Source organism: Apostichopus japonicus, chromosome 18 (genome assembly GCF_037975245.1).
Source record: "Apostichopus japonicus isolate 1M-3 chromosome 18, ASM3797524v1, whole genome shotgun sequence".
Classification (NCBI taxonomy): domain Eukaryota; kingdom Metazoa; phylum Echinodermata; class Holothuroidea; order Aspidochirotida; family Stichopodidae; genus Apostichopus; species Apostichopus japonicus.
In genome coordinates this window covers 2,435,142-2,448,235 of record NC_092578.1, presented here as the reverse complement: position 1 = coordinate 2,448,235, position 13,094 = coordinate 2,435,142, and the positions used below count along the sequence as shown (strand labels likewise).

Genomic DNA, 13,094 nt, shown 5'->3' with positions numbered 1-13,094 from the left:
GGATCAGAGGGGGCAAGGGTTGGGGGGTGGGGAGTTGGGGGGAGTGCTAGGAGGAAGGGTTAGTTCTTGAATGTTTAGCAGGACTCATGGATTTTGTAGACAAACTGGTCTGTAGCCATGAACCTTCAACCGTTTCTGACACAAAAGAATAACTATTTTTCTTTTTTTTCGTTCGAAATTTGGCCATTACACTATACCAATCAGAAAGATTTATCAAAATGGTACCATAAATGTCTGCAGGCCAGGAAGTGGAAAATACCTTCTGCTATCTCCATAGAAAAGCATTGGGTCCCCTAAAAAAAAATATTCTAGCTATTCCCCCGGGGTGGGGATGTTAACAAGTGACCCATGTAAAGTAATATCAGATGTAATTGAAGGAGAGTAGCTACCTCTACAAGGTGATTATCGGGTCCATAAAGGTCCTTGTCAAGTTCAATCACAAGACTCTTGAAGAAAGATGAAAATTTCCTCTTCTGTTTAGCTTCATATTTGGGTGCATGTGGCTGTAAAAGAATACGATCACATGTTGATAAATTAACCGTAATCAATTCAATCTTGTTTTTAAAATGGTTCTTCATATCACTGCATTCTACAAAGCTGAAGTAGACTACTCTACAGGTGAAGAATACAACTAACTAGCTTTGTATACATTGATTCAGTTTCAGTGAACGGAATGGAGTCAGCAGTACAAGATTACAGGTATTCTCTTCAATAACAAGAGATCATTGAACAGTAATTTGCCATTGACACTATTAATGGCCCACAAAGTTATTACTGAATAGAGGGAGAGAATCCCCTACTTTCGCATGTATTACTCTTGGTTAAATTTGAACCTAACTCTATATGAACCTGATAATATGAACCTCATGTTACAACCATTCATTCACTGATTTGAATTATCACAACTAGAGTACAAGTTGGTATGAAAAGTACACGAATAGTGAAAGGAAGTAAACTAAACCCATTGAGGGCTGTAATAACAAGTATAAAAACTCCCTGCATGAACATGCAAACTATTATTAAAACAAGTGAAATTTGAGAATTGGATAAATAGTATAGAGAGTAGCATTTAATATTTAATCAGAATGTGAAAACTATGTTAAATTAAATGCAAACATTGTTAATATGTGTCAGCAGACAAATCGTCTCGCCTACAAGAGATTCATCGGGAAACTGCTACAGCTAGACACCTCTGCAGCTGTTCAAAGGACCCGTTAATATTTAACGGAGACCATGATATTGGTTTTGTAGTGTGAATATAGATTTGTACCCCTGTCATGCCCCTCCACCCCCCCCCCCCGCATAATAGACTAGCTAGATTGAGGTAGGGTCAAACCCCTTTAACTGACCAGTGTTAAATTTAAATTGTATATATGCAGCACAAGGTTTTCCCAGGATCAGATGTGACCTCTAACTTCCGTTGTTTTCTGATACTGATACTGCGCACTGGATCCAACGTGAATGTTTTGAGATTCAAAATCAATTTTTCTTGTTTAAATGCTGAACACCAAGCGGAGGGTTTGATCCATAATTAAAATGCAGCAATAGGTATACCAATATTTATATGAGTGACAATAAACAGCAATCTTGTTTGCAATGGGGGGGGGGAGGGGGAGGGGGAGGGTGGTTATCACTGAATCATCTTCTCAAAACGTCTGCATACATGTATGGTTTATTACTTCCTGTAACAGGAGGGGAAGGGAGGTTGGGGAGGGGAGGGGAGGATTAGGAGAATCATTTCATAACTACATTAGTACATACATCATCAAGTAGTCTTCCCTCTACCCTGAGCTCCCAGGATGGGATGCTCCCTTCATCCTTCTCATCGGCATCAGGTTTACCAGGGTTGTAGGTGTTGGAGATGAACACTCTCAGCTTCCGTTTTTGCTGAAAGAATAAAATGTGGGTAGTCACCTTCATTAGAAACATCTTAAAACACATTGAGCTCAAAACAGGAAATAAGAGTAAAGTTTATGTGATTATGAAATTGCAGTTAGCAATAAATATTTATGATGAACATCTAATTACAATGTACCAGTAAATTATAATCAACATGATGGTAAAATATTGGAGGAGGGAAGCAGTGAAGTAAAAATCTGTCCAATATCTCTCTCTCTCTTTGACATAGTTGTACATATACTGTCTTCTGGTGTCCACAAATTGAAGCTGTAAATTTAACTAGGAATACATTGAAACTGTACCTCAGACTCAAAAGAAAGCTTTAACACGCTACTGAACGAGACACCTGTGTGGGGCATGGTGTACACGGGACCGATGACTCAATTGAAAACCACATTGTTATTTCACTGAGAAAAAAGTTCAATTTCTCTAATTAATTACTCATTTGAGATGGAGGTACTTTCATACTTCTTTTAATAATGAATACATAATTTTAATAAATCTTGACTTTCAAACTAACTTAAAAAAAAAGGAACATAATAATTCTCTCTCTAAAAATAGAGTACAGACCCTACCGTAACCTACAAAGACAAAAAGCAGGTAATGACCCAAAAGACTTTTATATTTCCTGTGGCATACATGAATAAGAAATTAAGGCTCTCTTGTACGCCAGAGAGGATGAAGATATAGCTACAAGCCATTCATTATCCGTTAAGAACATCTTGTAATTCCAGTCTAACTGGTCAGCCAATTGGTAAATAACCCTTCACACATCACCACTGTACCCCCTCCTTCTAAGACACCTTCTAGTGTACCCGTCTTTCTAGGACACATTCCACTGTACCCCCTCCTTCTAGGACACCTACTGTAACCCCTCCTTCTTGGACACATTCCACTGTACACCCTCCTTCTAGGACACCTACTATAACCCCTCCTTTTAGGACACCTGCGACTGTTCTCCTCCTTCTAGGACACCTACAGTACCCCCTCCTTCTAGGACACATTCCACTGTACCCCCTCCTTCTAGGACACATTCCACTGTTCTCCTCCTTCTAGGACACCTACTATATCCCCTCCTTCTAGGACACCTACTGAACCCCCTCCTTCTAGGACAGCTACTGAACCCCCTCCTTCTAGGACACCTACTGTACCCCCTCCTTCTAGGACAGCTACTGTACCCCCTCCTTCTTGGACACCTACTGAACCCCCCCCCCTTCTAGGACAGCTACTGTACCCCCTCCTTCTTGGACACCTACTGTACCCCCTCCTTCTAGGACAGCTACTGTACCCCCTCCTTCTTGGACACCTACTGAACCCCCTCCTTCTAGGACAGCTACTGTACCCCCTCCTTCTAGGACACCTACTGTACTCCCTCCTAGGACACATTCCACTGTACCCCCTCCTTCTAGGACACCTACTGTACCCCCAACCTTCCTAGGACACCTTCCACTGTACCCCCTCCTTCTAGGACACCTTCCACTGTTTTCCTCCTTCTAGGACACCTACTGTACCCCCCCTCCTAGGACACCTTCCACTGTACCCCATCCTTCTAGGACACCTTCCACTGTATCCCCTCCTTCTAGGACACCTTCTACCTCCTCTGTCTTCCAAAAGTACTACCTATCTTTTTCAATTTCCAGTAGTAGAAGGAATGAAGTATGAGAAAACTAAACAGGTACATACTACCAACATGTTCTCCCTGTGAAGAAAGTCAAAACAGGGCCAGCGATCTACTTTGACAGTACATTTAAAGTTTACCTGGAGAGTTGGCGTCATACCTGACAGATGCCCTACAAATAACTGTACGTTACTAACATCATTAAAAAAAAAAAACAATAAAAAAAAACTGGGTTATTGCATTGGTACCCTTACCATCTTGACAGCAATGGGCAAACAAGTTACCCCCACCTATCCTAAATACCTGGTTGTGAGAAGTCTAATTCGGAGCTCGGGGAGGGCTGAAAATTTCGGCCATACTTGTTAATCTCCTGACACTTCCTTAGACGATGGCCTGATTCTTTTGTGGGATAAAAATTGTCTTCAATTGTGTAAATGTTAGTGTTGTTCCACCAAACAATTAAGGTGCTAAAATAAGACACAAATTGGGTCAAGAGAAACGTGGTCTCCTTTACAGGGTTGATTTCCTCGTACAGCAGTTGGTGCGATGCGGCTAAAAGAGGACGAAAGGTGGTGAATCTAGCACGATCATTCGTAAGACTGCCACCACTTCACGCAGTTGGTTTCCGCTAGTTGATATAGGCATCTCAAGAAGCCACAAGGTGATCATTTAAGAAAATACAGTGAAGTTAGATGAACTCTTGGTTGTTTGACAGACCTATTTATAATTGTTCTCGTTCTAGTTTTCTTCTTCTTAATATATCTTTCTACATCTACCTCAAAACAGACATATATGTAGCACTTCACGCTTTGTATATAAAGGAAAGGTGGTTCAGTCCGTCACTATTGTGTACTTTTTGTACCTTTGTCATTATAACAAACAGTGGAAACTACTTCCATGAAATGAATTGACCAATCGTTTACAACAATTCATATTGGTTGTAAACAAATCTATAAAGGTTGATTCATTCATTTTTGACTATTACCCTAAATTACAAATTGAAAATATGTACCCCCCTCCGAACTTGATAGAGCCACTTCACACCAAGTGCTGTTGCGTAGTCTTTGTGAACACTGTTCGGTTGTGTACACAAAAATAGCGAAAAGTAGGTCTGTGTCAAGGGAGGTGATGCCTAGTACTAATTCTTTGACATTGAGACCTAATTTCTGGCTACTATTTTGTTTTGGTGAAGAAAATAAAATACGAATTACCTTCCCTCCCGAAGAAAAAATGTCAAAGTATTATTTCATATTAAGTTGATCATGCAAGTTATTTTTGAACATTAATGTGAGCATTCAAATTATTCATTATTTATAGCCTAAAAGTAGCATTCAATGGCAACATTTACTTTTACAAATTTGAAACTTTCAAAGTTCTTTTTCATCTTTCAATTTGTTCATTTATCTTGATTTTCACTGTCAGAGCCACAAACATTGAACAAAATTAAAATTGACTTCTTTCATCTCCTAAAGAGCATATTAAGGATTTTAGTCAATATTTGAAACTGAAGGAAATATTTGAAAACTAAATTTATTTTAATCTCGGAGGGAACAAAATATTAGTTGCCCCAAGGTCCATTTCTGAAAGTAATGGTGGGTCTCACAAGAATGCATTAACATTGTAAACATACTTGCTGGACATTCAGGCTTATATGCAAGTAAGGTAAAGTTAATGCAGTTAAGCATGAAATTGGTTGTCAGATTTTCAGAGAACTAAAAATTAAAACATATTTCTAAATTTGTAAACAAAATATTACAGTTGCATAAGACATCCTCCTAATTTTTAGTCTACCAGACTTTGGCCACAGATTTATTAAGCGTAGTAGAAAATTGCTAAAAAGCGTTGAAACTATTTTTTGTGGAGGTTCTGACATTGAAGAGCACCCAATTAGATAATTTAATATCTCAGTTAGGACTGGGCGGCTAAGAATGTGACTCAGTGTTGGGGCTATGGAACATTAGTGTACATTATTTAACATGCTAGCATATTTGTTGAGCAGTGCTGATAACCTTTGATTTAGTTGCTGCCCTTCCTATGTTCAAATTGCACACAGCTTTGGATGGTTGGTGCTTCTACCAACTTTTCTCCATTGAGATTAAAATGCTTCCCACATGCACTTGTCAAGATCTTTAGGAAAGTAACCTATTCTGTTTTGTTAATTTAAGCAGCAAAGAAAATTCTACAGTTAGGGGGTTGAAAGCTGAAAAGAGAAAATTCTCTTGAATTAAAGTGCTCAACTAGTTTGTTTTGTATATAATAGATTCTTTCCAACCCCCCCCCCCCACCTTCTCCCTTTGAACACTTTGAAATTTGCATCAACACTTTAGAAACACTTTGCATTATAACTTCTCCATTGACATTTTAGCTGCAATATCAGAAATAAGTTACCAAAAAGTGGTTGATATGTTACATAAATGAAAATCACACCTTTAATTACTTCTTTCTTGTGGTTTTTGACCCTTAATATAACCCCTTGTATTTCTTCAAATATACTTTCTCAAGTTTACATCTGCATAAAGAAGGTTGACAAATGATGATGAGAATAAATAATACTAGAGTTAGTTGCTGAACAGATTGAAAGATATTATTTCAGAAACCAAGGAAAGAATTAATATCCTCAGATAAACTTCTTTTTTTTTCTTAAAGTGTAAAATCAAGATCTACAGCAATATTTCTATACCTGAACACCAAGAAAGACAGAAATTGTGTTCCCTATGAAGGATAAGGAAATCGAATAATTATTACCGTTTTACACATTATTGGAAAGAAATTTGATGAAGAAGCAACATTTATAATGGATTTACACCATCTATAAAGTTTCATGCCACCTCTTTTCATAAATTTAACTCTGACCAAATTCTGATGTGTGCCACGCCCAAATCTTAACCTCAGTATGTACATTGCGCTAGGCAAAGTTAGTTACATACATATTTTTAATACCGCAACTTACAAAATCAGGCAAGGAAGGGCATGACGCGGTTAAAACCTATCTGGTTACAAGTTTTGAATACAAAATGGGTGTAACCATTCAACAGTGGCAATTCCAAACATACTTTTGGAAATAAGTTAAAGTTTGGGTTAATGTGAGCAAATGACAAAATGAAGGGGTATTCTTACTCAAGTAAACCTGGCCTCATTTTTTTTTTTTTACCTATTAATGATATGCATCTAGGTTGAGTAGTCAAAGAAGAATTAGGGCAGGAAAAATAAAACTGTTAGCACCTCCTGTGTATTGGCAGAATAATATAAGTAACATTGTCTTGAAGTTATAAAAGAGTGTACAGGATTCCCTCCAGGGGCAAACAGAAGGTAGGTCCATCTGATCCTTACTTCACCGGAAAGAAGCAAAAAAGGAACCAGAAAGAAAAAACACACACATAAATGTATATATCTAGATATAGAGAAGTGCTTAAATGAAATGGGAGAGAGTGGCCAATATTGGACAAGTTATTGTTATGTATCTAGGCCACAAAGGGTCAAAAGTATTCCATTTAACTAGGACAATGAGGGTGTGAGATACGAGAGCCGTTGATGGACACACTGTGCATATTCCACTCCGCTTAAAGGAATACATAGTGTTGACACAAGCAATCAACAATCATCACGGCAAAAATACTGACAACCTTTATATGTAATTATCTCGATCGGGCAGAATAAAATAAACAAGAAAATTGTTGCTTTTTCAACACAAACTCCATCGGTTCATGCGAGGTGATTTACAAAGCTGATTTGGAAGGAATTCTTGCTCTTATTTTTTTCTCTCAAATTTCACGTCAGTCCTTATATTATATCTTGCTATGACATGCCGTGGAAAGATAACCCATACCTGTGATAAAGGCAAATGTGAGGCCATTAACCCCAACAGCAAAAAATACTCTGAAATATTCCAATTATCTGGCACTGAGTTTGAAGTGACTTGAATAATGTGATATATTTAACCCTTCCACACTGAGGGAATTTGATTTTGATGCAATTCTCCTAGAAGTAACGTTCATCGAACTTCTGTATGATAATTTGCATAATCTACAGTAACTATGAAATCAGAGTCATAGTATTTGTTGCCATAGCAACATGTTGTTAACATTTGCATTGTAGTTGACATCACTATGCCTACAACTAATACATACATAAATGCGTTACTCATATTACCTACAACCTATTAGAGTACACATTTGAGTATCCATAAGATGCATAGGACAGTTAAGGAGGAGGAGGAGGAGGAAGAGGAGGAAGAGGAGGGATAATAGTCAGGTCCAATGGTCCCTTAGCAACCATAGGGAGGCAAAATAATCCCCTGTGATGCTTCACTAATGTTAACAATGACATACATGTAGTCAACTCATGATACTGTAGGCCCTTGGTGTGAACCAAACCATTTGAGCCATACAAGGTGTCACAGCTATCAGTCTATAAGGAGTTACTATCTTTGTAGCCATTATTTTGACCTTTATATCTTACCTATCATTACTCCCAAGACTGACACTAATAATGGTACATTCAAAGCAGCTTGCAATCACAGACAATTTTAATAACACCTTCTAAAAACCTTATAATCAATGGTTATACAAAGAATTGTACTCAATGGTGACTGTGTTTAAGACTGGCAATCAGTGCTTGTTTTCCAGGCTTGCAAATATCATTGATGATTCTATTTTCTATTAAAAGTATAACTTTCACAGGAGGCGTCTTCTTCTGGTTTTATCTGTTTGAAAAACTTTTGCAAGGGTTTTATATTTGGTGGAAAATCAAACAAGAAAGTGAATGGAAGTTTAATTTCAGTTCCCTGAAGCAAGCACAGTAAACTCCTTTAAGGGGGTAAGACTAGAGGACCAACTAAACTCTGTTATAGCTTAAAACTGGGTCGGAAACAATACCAGCCAAATCATAAGTTCTCATATTCTTTTACTCCGCTCATTTTTGGTTCTTTGTTACAAAGTATTTCTTGTAAAACAAATTCTTGTTGTGATTCTTTTGCAATTTTGAACAAATAATAGCCTTTTATCTAGGTTAAAGACCCAGTTTATGATAAAAAGTTCAAAGGGGTGAATCCTTAGGGGATTGCAATGATAGCAGAGGATCTGAGAGATTCATAAAAAAACACAAATGATTCCCAGAAAATATTCCCAGTATTTCCACAAAAACCAGCACTGAGATGAAAAAAAATAGGACCGGGGCAATTACTAAAGACAAGAAGGAGCCAACCTATTCTTTGAAGGTGAAGAGCAGGGTTAATGCTTGACCAACTCATTATAAGAGAGAATTATTAGAGTATAGATAACACACTGCCCAATTATATCTATTTAAGCCAAAGGAATCTCAAACAACCTAACAAAGGTATCACTTGATTAGTCCTGACCCTTATAAAGTAAAACTGACACACTTAGCAGGCTCGTAAGATTATAATGGTGGGCTGCCGGTTAGGTACAAGTGTGTACAGAAGTCACGAAAAATGAGTAGTTAGACAAAATATTTTCTGTGATTATAACTGATTTACCAGAAAATTTGAATTTTTCTTCATGTGCCAGTTTTTCTGATAAAAACATGAATCTAAGCAAATGTGTGAGTCAAATTTGAAGGTTGCAAATTTGTTCATGATTCAAATTTGATTGCGATTCAAATTTGATTGCGATTCAAATTTGATCGCGATTAAAAATGTTATCATGATTCAAGCAGACTTTTTAAAGAATAGTTCAGAGCTCCTTTTAAATTGATCGTTGATAGCAAAGAAAACAACCAACCGCCAACAAGCAACTCATCATTGGGAGAAACAGACCTTTGAAAATTACGACATTCCCAAAAAAATTGCAAGCCGTTAGAACAGGTCGATGTCACCAGCTATATTGAAGATTCACATTGTCTGCTTGGACTGACCAAAATTATTACAAAGGCATCTTTTGCTGAGTCCTGTATTAAAAAAAAACCTCCCAATTATTAAGCTATTGCAGCAATTTAATAAACATGTCAGACCACTTCTCCATATGAATGTTATGCTAATAGTATTGCGATTTATATTAACAACAGTTTAGGAAAAAATCATATTCATGAATGGAGAGAATTATTAAAAACTAATTACTAAAAACTCATGAACCAAAGGACAAATCTTTGTACCCACAATTTGTTAATGGAGGTGTCAATTGCAAAGCATTGCTACTGACTTTGGTACAATTTGGTATATATGCTTCTTATTATTTCACAATGTAGTGCCTTTAAAATACATAAAGTCAGGACTGGGTGAATCACAAGGGTCTAGTGAGGCTGATGTTACTATACATGGGGGCGAAAGTGGTTTACATTCCCATAAATTAGTCCTAGCTACAGAAGAATTTCCACCTATGAATTTAACCACCAATCAGAGACATATTAAAATGTCATTACTATTTTACCTGCATACATATCACCAGTTCACGACCGTCTGTCCATCATCTTGAATTCTGAGAGTTACAAACAGTCGTACAAAAGTTTCAGTGACTGCATCCTCTAAATGTCATTGATCTAACCCCCACCATCTAACTATTTTTATCATGTTGAGAGAAGATTTACTTTAAAAACTAAAACTGGATCACACTGGGTCATGTAGAGGTTTGGAATAGGTAACCTGATGGTTCGTCACGTTTGCAGGAGCCTAACTGAGTCGTTCATGGGTTTGTCATCAAAATGAAATCAAAGGTAAATTTTATGCTCGGAAGCAAGCTTATAGGCAGCTGCGATGTTAATTTATAATTTACAGAGCACTGAAAAACAGAAATAAATAACTGTTCATATAGTGCCGAAAATTCAAATAAGAGCTGAAAAGATAAGTCTTAAGCTGCGAGTTGATATTTAAGTAACGATGTGAACAGAGGTTTGTATAAAGAAAACAAAACAATGTTTTAAGTTATTTTGGTAAATTGATATCCATGTAAAACACACATCTCCTATGTCCTATCTCTCTTTACCCATCCCCTTCAACCTCTCTACTTGCCTACCAATCCCAAGATGTAATATTAAAGGGCTTTTTGAGACTGGCATCACCCATCCATTTATGACTTCAATTGTTAAGTGTCTGTAGACATTTTTCATTGAATTAGATCAAAGGTTTGGTCTTGAATTAACTTAACAGAATGCCTAATTGCATTTCTATATATTCATTAATCCTTGAAACAATTACCTAATGTTGATATATATTTATGTCATGCAATTGCCCACTTAATATATTTGTCAACATTTTATGACTATACAAACAATGGACTAAATGTCTACAGTTTTATGGAATAAACAATATATCTATTGTTAATAGAAGATAAAACAATGGACAGCCTTAATTTCAATGTTGTATTGGATAATTTCACCACAATCTTACCCACAACACCACTAAAACTATGTAAAAAATAAATTTCTACAAAACAATAAAATCAATTTTGAAGCAAAAATTCCCTCAAAGGTATCTTGGGTAAGTCAGTAGGCTTCACTCACAGTTCTTAAATAAAAGCCAACTTGCAAAAGTAAGTCAGTTTCATGAACTTTTTGAGAACAAACAAAATCCCTTATGTTTGCCAAAGCCTGTTCTAGATATCGCAAATATTTAGGACACTTTATAAATCCTTGTCATTGATTGGTTATTACAAAATTGGAGATCCAGTAAGAAAAGGCAGAAAATATGAATAATGGACGAATTAGATCAGGTAATCAGAATTTTCCACGGCTGATAGTTCAGGGACAATGGAGACACCTTCATGGCACCTTCCACAATAATGTACAGAGAGACTCTGAGCCGAGTTTTAAGTACCCTGGAATGTGGGCGAAAATAAAAAAAGGGTCACACAACCAAACAAGTGCTCATCCTGTAACAGGCAAACAAAGGTGTTATTCTACCGCAATGAGTCGAGAGTTATAAATTATAATCTAGTTGTTGAATAATTTAATAGCCCAAAAAGATAATAGAAAGGGTTCAGCCTTTAAGACCTAGAAAGAAAAGGAACGAAAAGCACACTGAACGCCAGAAGTAAGACAGTATAAAACAAAACCGAAAAACCACAAGAAAAGGAGTTGGGGAGAGGGGGAGAGGGGGAGAGGGGGAGAGAGGAGAGGGGGAGAGGGGGAGAGGGGGGAATAGAATCATACGAATAATGAGCTAGTTTTTTAATCTTCTGTGCATGACCTTGTGCCACAAAGTAGTCTAAATTTCACAAAGTCAAATGAAACCTTACTAGAATGCAATAATGCTGTTGAGTCTTACAAGCATTAACAAGATCTTGGAAGAATTCAAAATATACCAAATTTGCTTTGAGTTTGTTCACTTAATTATATTCTATAAATGATAAACAATTTCTAGTACCTTTTAGTTGTAACAATTTTACAAGATTAAAGAATATGTATGTTAAACTACTGTGGGTAGTCCAGCCACAACGACCTATGACCTGCGTAATGTATAAATGGTAACTTTCACAGAAATAAAAGTGGTTTTAAAAGGTAACCTGCATAAACTTAATTTATCTGTGTTAAATGTTAAACACCATATTCAAGAAATTTGGTGGTGCCAAAAGTCATCTTTTTAAAACTTGTTACCACATTTCAACTGACTATATTCACTACAACTGCCTTTCAGAGTAAACTTGAGCAGCTAACACTGTGCAATTTTTTTGAGATTGAATGCTGTTATGTTATAAGGAGCAAGGGTGGGAACTTTGTTCTCAAAATTTTTTTGATCTCCATACACTAAAGAAACATAAAATGTGGCTGTTCCCCCTAAGTTCATGTCTGCGGCCATTTAATATCATAAAGGTTTCTAATTATGAACTTGGGACGAATATGAGGAGACGTGTTATGTTTGAGTAGCAATTACATGAGTGTAAACTAAGTAATTATTTTGAAATGTCAAGGTGGTATGTAAGCTAGAATTCCAAGTAACATGAGTTCTTATAACAGCTGCCAGACCAGAACAAACTTAACAGATCCCTTGTTTATTGACACGATCTGTTTCAAACGGTCATATATATATATGCCTTCTGTATCCGAGTCTGTATCCACCCAGCACTCGACAAAAGTCGGTCACATACTAACCTACTTTATCAAATCCCAGCTGGTTTAGAAACATCTAGCAACTTTTAGGTCAAGTGATGAGGGAACGACCTTGACTGACAAACCCAAGCCCGCCTCTTCTACATGTTGTGTAATTATCAAGCCTTCTAGGTCATCTTCCTACCAAGAGGTAATTAAATGCTGTGCTGATTTCTGTCTTCCACATCAAGGTTACTTTCTAGCAGACACATGTGACCAGATTTCATTACATGTCGTCGTACGTCGGGGACTCTGTTTGCGGAGACCTTGAAAAATACTTCTGATTAAAGCTTTGTAAACATGAACTGCTTAACTAAATTGAGGTCAGGGGAGGTCAGGTAGCCCAGATACCTGATGCTAGCTGTGTGCAAAGGGCAGAGTTAAGTTTATCGGATTACCTTTAAAACCCGTCAAACTGTAACATGTGACACAACAAAACAAGAAGAAGAAGATATGAGTAGAGTAAGTTGTCGTATCTCTCAAGATGGGACTTCATATCTTAATAATTATGATCGAAGTGACAATCGTCACTTTGCTGCTA

At 36.9% G+C, this 13,094-nt stretch overlaps 2 protein-coding genes across 3 annotated transcripts in view; one reads left to right on the top strand and one right to left on the bottom strand.

Annotated features, from left to right (window-relative positions):
• Positions 1-13,094, bottom strand: part of LOC139958665 (SWI/SNF-related matrix-associated actin-dependent regulator of chromatin subfamily D member 1-like) — a 135,248-nt gene that overhangs the window by 14,948 nt on the left and 107,206 nt on the right. For both annotated transcript variants that reach the window (XM_071955919.1, XM_071955918.1), the window contains 2 exons: positions 1,762-1,887; positions 390-503 (listed from right to left, as the gene is read on the bottom strand). In XM_071955919.1, the coding sequence (XP_071812020.1) occupies positions 390-503; positions 1,762-1,887 (240 nt within the window). The remainder of the gene's footprint in view (positions 1-389; positions 504-1,761; positions 1,888-13,094) is intronic.
• The window catches only part of LOC139958666 (26S proteasome regulatory subunit 8), a 204,192-nt gene that overhangs the window by 184,904 nt on the left and 6,194 nt on the right, over positions 1-13,094 (top strand). The gene's annotated exons all lie outside the window — the stretch shown is intronic.